The following is a 16717-nucleotide window of genomic DNA, read 5'->3' as shown; positions in this document are numbered from 1 at the left end:
CCCAGGGGCACAAACTCTGATTCACGGGAGGGACAGACACACAGAGAGCACTGCCAGGAAAACACGGCCTGCTCCCCTGGCCACAAGAGAAATAGCAAGCCCAGCTATTGTCACACTTGAGAAAAAGGATACATTCTTCCTCATTTTATCTGACAAAGTAACTGAGAAAAAAGCATTTCATTTCTATATCCATTTATTATTTTGGTCTGTAAAAATATAAGACTAATATACAACTACATCTAGCTTGATTTTTGTAAAATCAATCTTCATTCGGTGAGATACCAATGTACATTATACATTAAAGTTGTAAGAAAAATACTGATATTTGACATTTTAAACAAGTTCATTCATGTAAAAATCACATTGCAAGTAAAATTTAATTAGAAAATACATAATATTCACAAAAATACACATGTTAAAGACAGCTTGTGAGAACACTGTCCTAAATTTAATTCAGGTGTGGAAAAAAACATATGATTCACAGTTAGGCTTGACTTCTCCAGTACCACAGCAGAACTTTAAAGTAAATGCATCTTAATTCTATTAAGAATTTGTTCTTCCTATTAAGGTGCACTTGGATCTCCCAACCACCAGGGAGGAATCACTTGTCCCCCTCCATGCATGTACACAACATATAACACTAGTCAAAGGAATTTTAGTTTTTCATTCCATTGTGAAATAATTTGGGTATTTCATAAATTAATTTATAAAATCTGGATTGAAAATACAATTTACACACACAGGATACTTAATACACAGATTACATCAATAGCAGCGTAATATTGTCAATCATGCGCAGCATCCTCACTATCACTTCTGGAATTCTTTCTCCTTTTCTTAGCTATAGATAAAATCTATATAAAACAGTCAAGCCTCTAAGTATTGTCTTCCAGGGAGAAAACAGTATAGATGTTAAAAATTTAGGAGGTAGTGAATGAAAGGCTAACAATATCAGCATATTTTAAAAAACCCTATACTGAAGCCCAGTATCATTTATATATAAAATTAAATTTAGCCACTCATAATCAACCATTGATCATCCCAAAGTAGCAATTTAAAAATCTTTTGTAATTAACAGTGTAGGTATTAGTAAGATATGGAAGAACTTTAGAAACTTTATGGTAACTGCAGCGTTAAGCAACTACATGCTGTGCAGTCTGTCATTATAACTGTAAATACACATTCTTCAGTTTTATTCTTTTTTTATCAAGTCCCAAATGCTTAGTTTTACTACATGTCACCAAATTTCTGTGAAACAGAGCACAATCTACGTCAAAAAGAACATTATCTCATGTTTAGATTACTCAGTTTGCAGGAAAGGTCCCAAGACATGAAGTCTCATGCAGTTTAGAGCAGGACCTCCGTTAAATGTCCACAAGTCCTTAATACTGGCATCAATATTACTCAGACTGCCCACGCACGTGCCTCGGGGCTGGCAGCTGCCCAGGCTCCTGGCCAGACCCAGCCCTCCCAGGCAACTCCATCCTTCCAGCTGTGTCTGAGCTCCAAAATCCTCACGGGCCACATCAGCCCCAGAGGGGATTTGCATGGAATGAAAACGTCACACCTGCATGAAGTGCACTACCAGTTCATTCTCCGTACCTCTGGACCTCTCTTCTCCCCCATCCAAGTGCCTTTATTCCTTTGATTATTCACAATACATTCAAGTAAACCAAAGGCACAGAAGTGCAAACTAGCAGAATAATGAGTCTCACCCTCCACTGGTGATTTCATACAGGAAGGAAAGTCTTTTGACAAAGGAAAATGAAGATATTTTCAAAGTAAACAATCTTCCGTAAAGAAAGGAAGTGTAGAGCAGCACTGAGAGAAAACATGCACAGGTAAAGTCTCCATGTTGCAGAATGAACATTCCTTTTTCTCATTTCACACTAGGGGGATGTAGTTACTTCATTTTCAATAATTATTAGCAAAACAAGTGAAATACTTGAAAGATCTTGCTCTTGTAAGAGATTCCAGGGCTCTCCACACACACCAAGAAACCATAAATAAGTGTAACAAAGAGCCCCTCACCTGCAGAGTACCACTGCCTGCTGTGCCTATTCTCCATAAATCCTAAGGGGGATGAATGCCTCTCTTGCCATCTTGGACTCCAATGGCATTGGAGGTTTGAGAAAACTGCTCATCAGATACTCATTTCCAATGTGCACTTTGTAACATCACTCAGCAGGGATTTGCTTCTGCAGCAGTGTTTGCATCATCACAAAAACCTGAAACAAACACAGGTTTAGGCTCTGACAGTCTGTGACGACTTCTACAGATGCCCTACCATTAAACTTACAGTTGAGTTGGTCTCCTGTTAGTAAAGTTACCAGAGGTAGATTTTCCTCAAATAGACTGAGGGGAAAAAAAGAAAAGGGTCAGTCTCCCTTCCCACTCATCACACCTTCGCAGAGGGTGGAACACACTCCCAAGCACCTGACTGCTGCTCTGGAGAGCACAGGACCAAGGACACAACTGGCAGCACCCTCCTCCTCCTGCCAGAGGCCATGGCATCCCTGGGGAGAGAGATCCTTCTCCCCAGTCCTACTGGTCCCAGCTCATTTTCCTGCCACAGCTTCTGTTCCCAGAGGGGGGCCAGGCTGGGAACCAAGGGCCAAAGGGGTAAAGCGGGAGATACAAAAAGGGGAAGGATAAAAGCAATGCTGGAAGCCTCTCCTGCAGCTGTCCCAGTGAGTGCAGTGGTTACACACACACACACCTTTGCTTTGCAGCATCAGGACTTGTCATCAGTGTTTTCACACAGAGCAACACTAATATCCACAACACTCAGCCAGGGGCACACAACAATCTGCATTTACAGAGCAGTTCCTAGGAATGAATAAGTTAATATCACATGGCTCAAACAAGGTGTACTAAAGCCTCATTCTGATTTAAAACTTTTTTAAATTCAGGGATTTAACAAGACTGATCTAACTTGTTCAGGTTTGAAGAAAGTCACTTGTATATAATCCAGACTCATTCCAACAAACCTTTGCTAGTAGAAATCATTACAGTTTCTACTAGGACCGCAAGTGTAACAGAAATTGCATTATGCTATTTCCATAGCATTAAGTTTACATTTGATTTGTTTGTAATTTACTGGGATTAATAACTAAATCCAATGGTATCCTTAAATATTGCAAACTAGAATGAGAACAGGTCTGTGACGCATTAGTGTTAAGACTTTCACATCTGAATTTCAAAATCAGTCATTAAAAGTAAGCCTGGCCATTAAAACCAGTAATGGTGCCTGACTAACACGCCTGTGGTTGCACATTCACTCATAAAGGAACAGTGACCTCCAAAGCCCCACTGCCCACAGAGCCCTGCTGTCCCTGTGTCACCAGGGCCAGACCAGTCACCCCACCTCTTCCCAGTCCACTTCTAGTCCCCCTACCAGCTCCCTCTTGCCCAGAGCCATGCACAGCTGCCAGGGGAGCAGCAGCCAGGACAGGAGTGAGGTGGCTGGGGCAGCTCAATCACAGGTAAGCAGCCCTTCAGAGGAATGTGAAACCACAGCCCGTGAGACAGTCAGCTACACACGTAAGGAAGTTTACTTCTATGGAACCAGTAGTATACAGCATAAAAAAAAATAATAAAAATCAAGTACCTTTAAAAGAAAGCTCACAGCCATCTCTTAGCTATCCTTCATTTTCAATTTAAATTTTCATCATTCAATTTCAGCTATTTATCAATTATTGTCCAGCTTTGTGAATTATTTACATTGAAGTGCAGAATTAATGAAGTTAGTTAACTTATGTAATTTTGAATTTCTTGATTTTACATTTTTCCTTCCTTTTAATCTAACTGCAGTGCTTGGTAGATGGAGAGGTATAAAGTGTGTTACATATTAAGCCCAATTAAAACATGTATGGCATCCTTACTTATACAAAGTACACCGATGTCATTTCATAGTGTTATTATAGTTCCATCTTCTTCTAAGGACTTAGGCCCTGGCTCTGGGGCCTCGTACTCCATGCTAATGCTGCCTGTCGAGTGATTCAAGTTCATCTCACTGGAAGGAAGGAATCCATTTTGTGTGGACTCGTGGAGGAGTTCAATTTGTGATAAGGATTCTATGCTTTCGCTGGCAGGCGTAGCTTTTGGGATCTGCTGCGGCTCGCCACTGTCTTCAATAATAATGTCCTCCTCATCGCTCTCCTCTTCTCCTTGCAGCAGACTGCCCAGGATGTTTGGAGTGCTGCTGGGGAGGCTGGACTCGGTGGACTGGCCGGAGCTGCCCGAAGTCCGACTGTTCCTCACGACGTTGTTCCTCTGGTTGGCGGGCCTGACCGTGATGATCAGGTTGCGGCTGTTGGCAATCATCATGTCTGTAACTTGATCGAGGCTTTTTCCCGACACCTCTATGCCATTGACCTCCAGCACCTCATCGTTGACAGCCAGCAGGCCCGTGCTCTGCGCCAGCCCCCCGGGCACCAGCCTGGATATGAAAATGCCGGGCACCTTCTCCAGCCCGTGCGGGGTGACCCTGACGCTGGAGCCGTCGCGGATGTAGAAGCCCAGCGGTTTGTCGGTGCCGTACTTGTAGAGCCGCACCCTGCGGTGGGTCTCGGGCAGGATATCCACGTCTATGATGGAGGACACGGGCCTGAAGTCCTGGGGCATGCTGATCACAATGTGGGGCTTCTTCTTGTGGTTGTCTGGACGTAGCACGTTGGATAAGACGTTCTTCTTCCTCGTCATGGTATCCGTCCCAAAGGCACTGTAGTCGGCATCCTCTGTAAGACAGAGCACACGGGGATTAGAGCCTGCAGACAGCCAGGTCACACTGCTCCCATGTTAGCTCAGCACAGGCAGACAGCTCATCTACAAGGTGTCAGCCTTACTATCGCAGAAGAATTCCTCTCAGCTCAGGAAACAAAAGCTTTAATGTTATGAAACACAAAGTTTGGAACACTTTTGGTTTTCTACTACTGAAGGAAAGAGTGTGCACAAAAGAAATTAAAACCAGTTAGCAGCAGCAGACACAAAGAACTACAGCTGCCTGAGAAAGGGTAGAATGGAAAGAGTGAGTACATTCCTAGAAACATTTTAATTTTATTCAGAGTAATTCCACTTGCTAGTTTTCTCTCCTCAGGTTTCAGATCATTGGAAAAGAAAGAATGAAAAAGGGAAAGCAGCCAGCGTGCCTATTATTGCCTAGTTACTGGGAGCCAGCCAAGTGACCTGGATTCAAACTCCAGAAAGCTTATTCCATTCTGCACTCTTCCCTGCCCCCACGCCATGTAGGTAAAATGGCTGTGGAGCAGAAACAAAGAGACCTCGCACACAAATACTTCAAGCAAAACTGTTCATGCAAGCAATGCTGTAACTGCCACAACTTTATACAGGAATAGGCAAATGGCTTAGAGCTTAAAAAAAAACCAAAAGAAAACATATTAGTCCCACAACTACTTGTAAGGGACAAGAAAACGTGTTCTGCAGAAGCAATACTGATTTCTGAAATGCTTATTTACCAAAGGGTCCATTTTTCTTTTTAATATGCAATAAGTCACCAAAAAGAATCAACCTAAGTACATTCCGATCTGAACTTCCTCTGATTTATGCTCGTAAATTGAGTGTAATCACTCAGACTACACACATCTTTGTTCTGCAGGGGAAAACCCCAATAATCATGCAGAACTGGACTGCACTAACCCCAGGACCCAGAGAATTTGGGATTTCTTTGTATTATCCCATTCAGATGTCATTGGTACAGCCAAGAAAGTGGAAGAATGGTTATACATTCAGTCTGTGGACTGGCTGACTGTGGCAATGCTGCCCTGGTGGCATTTCAGGACAGCTGCCAGCTGCTGAGGAAATCAATGAGTGCATTTGCTTCTGAGGCTGGGACATACAGACATGAACCAGCTCCATTTGGACTCCTCAGATGGTCAAAATAGACCAGAGAAAGTACACCTAGAGCAACAGGCTAACACTACTGCAGCATGTAACACCAACTCCTCCCTTCCCTTCCCAGCCTTTGGGGCTGCTGAAAACAACAACAGTGCTTTGGCTGCTCTAGGAAGGCAGTCTTGGACCTGGTACTCTAAAAGATAAAGGACAAGAAGAAAAGAAACAAATTTAAATTAGCCCACAAAAAAAAACCTCAAAGGGATTTACTGTCAACTCCTGGCTTGTGTGTACACAATAGTTCATCAACATGTTTTAGAAAAATGTGTCCAGATGATGGCCTCATTTACATTTCTTTTTTATTTCCCTTGTTTAAAAAAAATAATTACACCATAAGGAAGGCAAAGCTCTTGCTTAGCTGTTTGCTAAACACAGAGCATCTTTTGCACTGATGTTTATAGATAAAGTTGTTCAACAATTTAACTCACACAATCAGGAGTTATTTTTGAAGATACCTAATTCACACAGCTCTACTATAGCCTGAAGGCACTCCTGTAGCAATCTCAGCTACTTGATAATTCAAGGTTTAATTAATATAACATTAGATCTTAACATCAAGCACAAAGGCTTTAGAAACAGCCTAAAATCTGATAGTCACATGTCCAAGGGTGTTAGGTCAGCTGTGGTGAAGAGCTGGTGCATTAAAAAACAATTCAATCTCTCCAGGCAAAGCATTTTAACAGGTGAGCAGTGTCTGCAGTGAAACACCTACAGAAATGCAAACTCAGCCTTTTCCCTGTAGAAGGCCCTTTGGAATGTCTGACTGACTATGATCAGCTGGTTACACCCTGCACTCCATCCACTGCTGACAACATACTGCCTTTTCAGACAACAGGGAACAATTCTTTTTATGCTCGCTAAAAAATTATGATCAAAGGGAAAAGTGAGAGAGGTTTTGCCCTTATCTCCCCTGACAACCCATCCAACCAGTTCCCAGTTAGGCATCTGGTGTTTCATTGACAGGATTTTTGCAATTCAATGAGGTGCAATAACTTCTCTTTTTTTTTATTTAGAACTACAATTGTTTACAAAACAAGCTGGAAAGGACAATTGTGAAATGCCATCCCAGACAGGTCTTACTTTAAATACCAGGTACTGCTTGCACTCACTGGTGCTAAGTGCAGGCTGCTGATGGCAGCTCCAGGACACAGGGCCCGGCACACTGGTGCCCCCCAAGCACTCGGCTCCTGCTGCTCTTAGTACAGCTGCTGGTTTAGAAAAAGGCACGAGAAAACAGGACAGCAAAGCTCTGTCAGGACTGATTCTGCCACGAGTGTTCTCCCATGTCACTGCAACATTGAAAGGTGTGCAATTGATGGGGCTTTCTCCTTAATGTCAAAGTGCACAAAGTCAGAGAACCAGACTCACTCTGTGGTATTTCACCTATTCTATCATATCAAATATGTAAAGCATTCAATGATCCCAGCTTGCCACAGTGGCTAGAAGGCTTCACCTTCATGGCAGGACACACACCCTGCAGGAAGTCTGGCATGAGCTAGATATACAAACAAATTTATTACATCCAAGTAGGTCTATCATGTCCTGTAAATGATCAAAGACTGTTTGTGCTCTTTACTCAAGTTGGATTTAGAACTGTTCCCAACTTCCTTCACAGAAACCACCTCCCAGCCTGCCTTCCACAACTATCAGCTGGTAACTTCTGTCCAAATCAAATTGTTCCAGTTAGCAGAGAAGCACAAAGATCAGCTGCAACAGGACTGGTTTTGAAAGAAATATTATGTAAATCTCTGTATGCAAATAACAGATTCCAAAGGACTTTTTAAGCAAAAACTTAGAGTAGAAAAACATTTCTTAGAAAAGAATGGAACTTTAAAAAGTCCTTTCAGAAGACAAATCAGAAGTCTTAAATTGAGCTGGTGGTTTTGTTTTTAGTAACTTTCTTAAGTTACAGGACACATGGCTGAAGTAAAAGCATCCCAAAACTGCAAGCCAGATGTCAAAACATTTAAGAAACTCTGACAAACCAGAGGGAAAGGTTTTTTTCATTATAACTGCTCTTGATAGTTAAATAATTCAGAACTAGCATGAATCTTAAGATAAACAGTTAAGGTTAGAGAATTTGTGAGGAAAAAAATAGTGGAAGGTTAATAAACTCATCTCCCCAAATCTGAGCAGAACAGCACACTCTGGGTAACCTCTCTTCACTGCTAAACAAGTTTTCTAAAGCAATACTCTCAAGTACAAAGGCATCTTTGTTCTGGCACCTCACTAATCAGTTTAAAGCCCCGGCAAAAATATTTTGGCCTAAAGCCAAAGGACAAGGTGTTAACTACAGATAGTGTGAAGGAGAAGGTCCACACAGGGCAGGAAGGATTTCTCCCCCCAGCAGTTTCAAGCTCAAGGTGGCACCAATCTGTACAGACTTATTACATGAAATTGAAAACAAAAGCCCACAAATGCCAAATCTGGTTTCAATTTAATGTTATTGAAGACAGATTTTTGAAATATTTTCTGACCCGTTTGCAAATCAATGTAGAGTTACCCATTAAGAATTAAATTTTCAAAGCCCCCAAGTAGTTAGTGTATTTGAACAGAAATGCAATTTAGCATTCTTTAAATATGACCCAACAAATCTCCTCCTATTTAGTCACGAAACAGAACAAAATATGGTTTTAGGAAACCAAGCTGTGTTTTTAGGAAGAGGCCTCAGAACAGCTAGGCCAGTCCAGAAAGAGCTGTTTAAAAAGCCAACTGCTGTTACTTCTCAGCAAAGTAAAGCTTCTCAGTGACCAAGTGTCTCTCGAGAGGCACAAGTGGATTAACCAAAGAATCCACTTCTCTCTAAATACAGCCACATCCGTGCACAACTTGCAGGAGTTGGATATTGTAATTTAGAATCCTTCCAGGGACTGTTAAGGACATTATAATGAAATGTATCTCCTGTTATCTCTGCTGTTCTCGTATTTACAATGCAAAGCTCCCCACATCAAGCTGCCCTTCAGCCTATGCAGACTGTTCCCCTCCATTTTCTCTTCAGAAGGGTTCTTCTCACAGACAGAGTGACTCCCATACATCTGGATTTAATCACAATACATCAGTTTAACCTTTAAATACCAGATGTCAACAGTACCTGTTAATCTGTTAAACTGCAGAATGAAATTCCAGAGAGGAATGTTTTCTGCAAACTGATAGCCAATCCTGACTTGTGCAACATCAAGCCCCAGTTTGGATTTTAGCACTGGAGCAGTTTATAAAGTATTTTAAAGGAATTTTGTGAAATACAATTAGAGGAACCTAAGAGGAATAATTTGTGATTTCATTACAGGATCTCTAAGTTTTTTACCACATCAACCAAGCCACATAAATGTTCAGGACAAACAAAGCTTTCAGAAATGAGGAATCAAAATCAAACAGGAGAGAGAAGAGCTGCTACTCTGGCATAACGCTTCCCAAATTTTGGAGTCCCATTACCACAACCATTGCTTATTAGTAGAAGCAAAACCGTCCTGCAGCTCCCATTTCAACCCCTCAAGGTGTTCCTGGGATGCAATATACTAAGAAGTTAATACTATTTACATTACATTTCACTGCAGTCTGCTCATACCTCAAGTTGGCTTTGCACAAATTACTTGAAGTTTCTAAATAGTTAAGACAGTATGATAAAAATACATTATAAAGAATCAAAACACTTTCTCTCTTTCCCCACAGTGGCTTTTTTTCAAAGATCCCAAATTCCCAACTACTGCTGCTGGAAATAGAAAAGAAGTCAAAGTTCCATTACAAAACCCACAAAAACTTTTCGGCTGATTTAAGAGAATGCATGAAAGCCACAAGTAGCCTTGCAGGTGGAAAAGTAACTTGTGTCACTCATTATAGTTCCAAACCAGCCCAGATCAAAGCAGCCCCATCAATTGCAGGTATTTGCTAAGGCATTTCTTTTCCATTCCATAGGCAGAGCCAGTAAGGCTGCTGCAATCTGTGAATTAAGGACACTTAAATCACACTGCACAAAATATGAACCACCCCTAACTCCACCAATCCAGCCTTGGTAACAGGTAAACCATCACAAATAAAATACAGAATAAAGTTGTTCTGTATTTTCCATCAAACAAACACCTACCCTGTATGCAAAGATGTCAGCGAAGGCAAAGCCTCAATTTCATCAGCAGATGTGATCAGTGTGATCACAACTAACTCCCAGCACAGTGCAGTGGGGACTGGGGTGCCAGCCTGGGCTCCTCATTCCCTGAAACTCCAGGGCCAGAAGGCTCTCGTGTCCAAGGGAAGGCAGTGACACCTGGTATTCCTACACAGCTTTTCCTACTCATCAATTCTTGTTCTGATAAACTAAAACGGAATCGTCATCTTCTACTTTTGTGCATTATATCAACTCCTGGCACCAGAGTAGTAACAAATAATCCACCTGGATCAAATCAAGGTAAAGGATTGTAGGAAACTAAAGATTCATGATAAATGCAACACCAGGAACAGGCAACAGTAGGAACAATCTAAAACCATATGGTGTTAAAATATAAACTCAATAATCCCAGGCTGACAAGTGGCTTATCCCTTCCTGTCATATGGCTACTGTAGGGGATTAGATGGAGTCATAGGCCTTGTCTCTCTCCAGGTTCTGCTAGAGCAAATGCTTCATGCCTCTGGCACTTCAGCACTGAGAACACAGGCCTTACCAGTCTGTACTCTCAACACAAACACTTTGCCAGCACTCAGCAGCTGCCAAGCAGCCACACTGGTTATGAATATTGGGTTTGTGTCAGGCCCTTGAGGAGTTGTTCACTTTTTGGAGTGGGAGTGGAGAGCAGGTTCTGATGCCCAAGCATTTTCTAGGGAAAAAATGCCTGTCTTCACAACAACGAGGAACAACACCACATGAACAAATACAAACTTCTGATTGGATTTTCTTCCCTTCATGAACAAGAGCAGACAGCAGGAACACACAACCAGAGCAGACACAGTATTTTTAAAGGCAAACCATCAAAGCAAGCAGCCCTCACTCCTGAGGTTTGCTAACTGATATAAACTTGTCAACTGAAAACTTCATGTTTTATCAGGAAAGTTTGATAAGAGTAGCATATTACAAAGTTAGTCTTGAATTTATATTTTAATACTGCATTTAATACTTCATGTAATAACATTTTTAATATTACTTTCCATCCTGTAATGGTCTGTCTTCTTGTCTGATCAAGATTGGAATTTTAAGTGAAAAGTATCCAACATACAGAGCAGAAAAGCTTAGAGGTTAAAAGTTTATTTTCATTTGCATACATAAAACTAGAAAGAAGCATTTGCTGGAGATTTAACTTGACTTTAACTCAACTAAATAGAAGCAAAACATCACAAAGTATAAATAGGTTGCCTGAGGAAGCTCTTGCAAGAGAGACAAGTTGTGAATACTTTTCATGACTCATAATTATTACGGAATTTGACATGAAGAAATAGGACTGAAGGGTTTTTTCCTCCATACATCACACTGCATCTGGATGAACAGATGATTCACATTCTTCCAGTGCTCTTACCTTTTCTCTGAATGAAAATCCTGAGGAGAGGGTTGGCTGTAGAAACTGCTTTGTGATAATTGTCATCGTTATTGATAGGCAGCAGGTCTCCGTGAATGTCCGTGTATCCCACCAGAACATCAACATTTGGGATCTTGTGCACGTGCTGCAGTAATCCATAGAACTCCTCAAACTTGCCAGGTTTGGATCTCTCCAGAGAAAATCGTCGAAATTCAGCCCCAAACTACGACAAAACATATCTTACATCATTAATATGGAAGCAACAATTATTTTATGCTAAACCAGAAACATTATGGAATTAAAAGTGCACTAAAAACTACAACAAACAATTTTGACATGGTGTAAAACAGTCAGTGAAAACAGCTGGTTTTTTCCCCAAAGTAATAACTAGTTTTGTACCAGGTGAAACATGTACCTTTGAGCATGCCAAGGCTGTTTCACTGCTCCATTTAACGGGAGCACTCGGGTGACAAACCAGTGCAGGGATGGCTGCAGGTTCTCACAGGCTCATGGAGAAACCACGCTGGGCAAGGACAGAGCAGAGGCTGCACTGCTGTGGCACTCAGTGACAAACCAGTGCAGGGATGGCTGCAGGTTCTCACACACTCATGGAGAAACCACGCTGGGCAAGGACAGAGCAGAGGCTGCACTGCTGTGGCACTCAGTGACAAACCAGTGCAGGGATGGCTGCAGGTTCTCACACACTCATGGAGAAACCACGCTGGGCAAGGGACAGAGCAGAGGCTGTGGCACTCCAGGCAGGGCTGTGATTAACACCCTGTGGTATGTGCCCACCTGGAATTCGGTTCGAGAACTACCAGTGCCCTCGAGAACAGCGTGCAGAGATTGTTACACAAGCGTGGGTCACCCACGCAAGGTGAGCAGCCCTCACACCCCCGGCTGTTTGGGCAGGAAGTGAAAATGCCCCTTGGCTGTGCAGCCCAGCTCTGGGGAGCGATCTCAGCTCCACTCTGCTCCTGCCTAAAGAGAGAGAACAGGGGCAACAGCCACTGCCTTAAGAGCATTCAGAAGATTTGTGTGCATGAGCAAGGCTCAAATCTTGATTGCAACAGTCTTTTAAATCAGGGTTCTATCCAGGATATAGAACCTGGATTTTCCAAGTCTGGTAAGGTTCAGAAAATATAGGGAAAAAAAATTAATCACTGACATTACTTTAAGGGGTAGCATTTGCTTGTAGTCAACATAATCATTCAACAAAAAACCCAGCTCACAAATCCACTGAGGCTCAGTCTCCTACATCAGCTCTAAAGCAAACACTTATTAAAACACGTTGCTTATTAAGGCAATGATACAGTGGGGGCAGGCGGAGACTCAACTGGGTGCCAAGAAAAGGATGAGCATTTGATGTAGACTAGACAAATTGTGATTTTTACCACACATAGCTAGCAAAATGTTGGTGTTCTGCCTAATAAGGGCAGGACCCAAAGCAAACAGAATATTAGATAAAAATTACTCTAAATCCTCCGTATCAGGCACATACACAACATACCAGAGATGTCAAAAGGAATTCAGAGATAGCAGCAGCCAGGTTACAAAAAACAGAACAGCTTGTATACGAATTAAAAGGATAATAAGCTAATAATTCAAAAAAACTCAGTTGGCTGTTTTTTTTGTATGAATACTATTGCTGACCTACAGTGAAAATAAAGACTTTAAATTCCTTTAGCAAGTTGAGTTTTAAGTAGAACAGAAACACACAGGAACAAAATGCTCTGAGTGCACGTTTGAGCCTCAGTGTCACATACTTTGGTGTATCTCACACACAGGAGAGGTGGAGGTGCACTTCACCTCACACCCGATTACAATCTTTTGGAGAATAAAAGCCTTGGAGCTCTCACATACAAACAAAGCACTGAAAACCAGGAGACAAGGACCTCGTTGTTAGCACGTTAACACCATGCTAACTCAAAACAAGCTACACCTTCAACACCCCACCTTCCTCCAAAAGCTTCAAATAAAGGAACTATCTGGGAACATTCCTGCTCTAAAAAACCTGCAATTAGCCTGCCATTGACTAATGAGGCAGAAGGGATGATTCGTACCTGCTTACAAACAAAAGCCCAGCCCACAGGAGGAACTCCCAGCACGTCAGAGCAGCAGGGCCCAGCCGTGACATCAGCGCAGCACTCGCTCCTGCCCCAGCTGCGAGGCGTGAGCCCCGCAGGAGCTGCCCGTGCACGGCAGCCATCGGCACTGCTTGGCTTTCAAGGGTTACATACCTCAAACAGAATTCAGTAATGGAAGTTTTGAAAAGCCAACAACCTCACCCTCAGGTTGGAAGAAATGCTGAATCTGACCACAGCAAGCAAAGGGCCAGATTTTCAAACGTGTGATTTTTATTTTTTCCATGTTATTTTATAGATATTTGGTGCAAATACCAAAATACTCCTAACCCACTCGTATGTCCTAACACAGTTTGCTCAATACTATTAGAAAGCAGGTAAAAGACAAGTCCAACTGCGCAATTCCATTATTTGAATGCCCGAAATGTCTGTATTTTCCATCAGATGCTGCCCTCCATCCCGTGAAACACGGCTGCGCTTGGTGTTCTAGAGGAGTAACCCAAGCAGAGAAGGCTCCTTGCCACCTGAGCTCTTGACAAGCCCGTGCTGCTCGCGGTAACTCCCCCGGGAGAAGGCAGGGGAGCCATGGCAGCTCACCAGGAAGGCTCCCGGGATGCTCACCTAACATTGATGGGTCACCTTTTTAAAGTCCTCTGAAACACAGCACAGAGCTGCTCTGTGCAAGTCCCCATCACTGACAGAACACGAGCTGCAGTGACCTTCTCTGGCTTACCAGTTATTAAGATTTTACTCAGAAATAAATGTTATTCCAAGTCATGAAATGGGGGAAACTTGAATTTTAACATATAGACAACTAGAAGCTTATTTTAGGGTTTCCATTCCATCACTAGGAACTCTAGTCTGGGGAATAAAGTTTTATTTTGCCCGACAAGAAAACGGGCTGACTGGAATTCAAGTACTATGGGGAATCGGCAGGGCGAGCTCAGAGCAGTTACCCAAACTGAATAAACTAAACTAACAAAAGGATTGTGCTCATGTAACTGCAACCACAGTTGGGCTGTGCTGGCCCAGCCTCGTCAGCTGAGGCACAATTATTGATTTGGAATATCTAAATAAAGAGCTGTACATCATGGAGCAGCCTTCACAGCCCAGGCCACTCCGCAGGAATGGCTCCTCCACCTCCCACACAGGCGTTTCTTCTTTCTCTCCAGAACTGCTCATTTTCATAGAAGGAAGATGACTCCTCTGCGATATTAAATTGAGGTGCTGTTAAATAATGCATTAGTAACAAGCAGTTCTAGGAATGCCTTGAATCCTGCTCCATAATATGCACTTGAGGGACAATCCCTATTCATTAGGGCTACATTTCTCTGCACAAACACCAGGAACACAGAACACGGCTGATTCCCTAGATAGATTTTAAATCAAGGAAAACACACAGCGGGGAAACAGTAGGGCTGAGGAAACAAGTGTTTTGGGTTTGTAAGCACATCATACTGATCATTCTCAACATTGTAAGAGCATAAATAAAAGACTTCACCATCACAGCACTAACTTAACTGGTATTTGAAATAACAGCTACCAGATACTTCTGTATCTTGCTGATTTAGGGCACATGGAAATTGAACACTTTAAAAGAAATCATCCTCATTGAGGCTATAGACACACCCACCACACTCTCCACAAGTTACAGCACTATGATGCTTTATCCTTAATGAGTCCTGACTGCTGCTATAACACCTCACTAGCAGCAAAGGAGGGGACAGAACACAGGCTGCTCCCCACTTCAAAAACAACCCAAGAAAGCCATGTGGCCACCAATGGAAAACACATTCCCACGTGGATGCACTTACAATCTGCCTAGGCAATGAAAAACGGACTTTAACTCAACACTTCTTTGACTAATAGAGACATTCCACCTCATACTGTACATCCAGCAGTTTTACAATTGGAAATGATTACAAACATAAAGCAGAATAAAAAAAAAAAATCTAATTTCTCTCAGAATATCTAAGTTTTACCAGAAAAACTTTGTCTAATCATCAAAAAAAAAAAAAAAAAAAAAAAAAAAAAAGAAAATTAAAAATAGAAGAGAAGTGGATACACGCATGGGAGAATTGACAGAGCTGGGCAACGCTGTGAGCACCTGACACGGGTGATCCCTGCGGGAACACACAGGTACACACTCCTGCAGCACTGCCAGGGTAAAAGTCTCCCGGGGCCTCCAAGAGAAGGCAAACTCCACTTTCGGATAAGCTAGCCAGGGCTCACCTCTACCTCTACTGTGAGCCTACGCTGTACCGCACAAAAAGTTACAGAAAGACATAATCATTGGGGAAAAAAGGTAACTACAGAAACAGTCACTAACAAACGCACTCACCGCAATTCGGACAAAGCGAGGGTCTTGAGGCTTGCCAATTATCACAGAACTTTTAGGGCTGGAAGGGACCTCTGGAGATCATGTAGTCCACTCCCCAAGTATGTCTCTAAGCACCTCCTTGGCCCAGTGATCCCACACTCCCCACAGCACAAATTTGTCGGTAGGTCTTTTAGTCCCTCCAGAAACTCAGGGGCCAACTCCACTTACCTGTTTTCTTTTAAACCACATAAAAACCATTTATATTTTTTCCCCGCAGACAGCGCACCCAGCAAGCGATCCCACCACCTCCGGCGGGGCGGCCGCGGGGACAGGTGGGGAGGGAGCGCCGGGGCCCGCCCGCCCGAGCCCGGGAGCCTGCGGAGCGCTCAGGCCCCGCGGGCCGTGCCCCGGCGGCCCCTGGGCAGGTGAGTCAGCAGCTGACGCCGTCCCTGGCCCCGTCCTGTCCCCGCAGCGACACCGCGGCCCGACGGCCCCGCAGGGCCGGCCCGCTCCTTCCCCCGCGCCCGCGGCCCTCAGGCGGCGGCGGCGGCTCCCACCTTGCTCTTCACCTCCATGGTGCCCAGGCCGCGGCTGCCCGCGGCCCCGCGCTGAGCCCGGTTCATGCCTCGCGCGGTCGCTGCGTCCGCCGCTCTGGCTCCTGTGTCCGCCGGAGCGCGGCGGGACGGGCAGCGGCGCGGCCCAGCCAAGAGCCCCGGCACCCGCGGCCGCTCCGCCGCCTCCGCCCTCAGCGCGCCCGGGCCGGGGCGGGGCCGCGCGGCTCCGGCACCTGCCGGGACCGGGGCGGGGCCCTCGCGCGCCTGCGCCGCCTCCGCGGGGCCGCGCACGGGCGGGGCCGCGCACCTGCGGCCGCTGCGCAAGATGGAGGCGGCGGCGTGGGAGCG

The 16717-nt window shown here is 43.9% G+C and overlaps 1 protein-coding gene across 2 annotated transcripts; it reads right to left on the bottom strand.

Annotated features, from left to right (window-relative positions):
• Positions 1-180: 180 nt before the first annotated feature.
• PARD6B (par-6 family cell polarity regulator beta) lies at positions 181-16451 on the bottom strand. Of its 2 annotated transcripts, none has more exons than XM_058036086.1 (3): positions 16373-16451; positions 11412-11634; positions 181-4739 (listed from the first exon to the last, which is right to left on the bottom strand). In XM_058036086.1, exons 1-3 carry the CDS (start codon positions 16436-16438, stop codon positions 3910-3912), a joined length of 1119 nt encoding a protein of 372 aa, XP_057892069.1. In that variant the 5' UTR covers positions 16439-16451; the 3' UTR covers positions 181-3909. The 2 variants fall into 2 exon arrangements, with proteins under 2 accessions (XP_057892069.1, XP_057892070.1); XM_058036087.1 differs by lacking the exon at positions 16373-16451 and adding an exon at positions 16044-16116.
• Between the last annotated feature and the right edge of the window lie 266 nt (positions 16452-16717).

The sequence above is a fragment of the Melospiza georgiana genome, chromosome 17, assembly GCF_028018845.1.
Source record: "Melospiza georgiana isolate bMelGeo1 chromosome 17, bMelGeo1.pri, whole genome shotgun sequence".
NCBI lineage: Eukaryota > Metazoa > Chordata > Aves > Passeriformes > Passerellidae > Melospiza > Melospiza georgiana.
The sequence above is the reverse complement of the archived record's forward strand: the minus strand, read 5'-3'. Positions and strand labels throughout refer to the sequence as shown.

Excerpts from the sequence above, each read along its gene's own strand:
- PARD6B (XM_058036086.1), bottom strand. The coding sequence starts at position 16,438 with ATGAACCGGGCTCAGCGCGGGGCCGCGGGCAGCCGCGGCCTGGGCACC. Across the intron at positions 11,635-16,372 it reads CCATGGAGGTGAAGAGCAAG|TTTGGGGCTGAATTTCGACG; the intron begins GTGGGAGCCGCC and ends GTTTTGTCGTAG. Across the intron at positions 4,740-11,411 it reads GATTTTCATTCAGAGAAAAG|AGGATGCCGACTACAGTGCC; the intron begins GTAAGAGCACTG and ends TCTGTCTTACAG.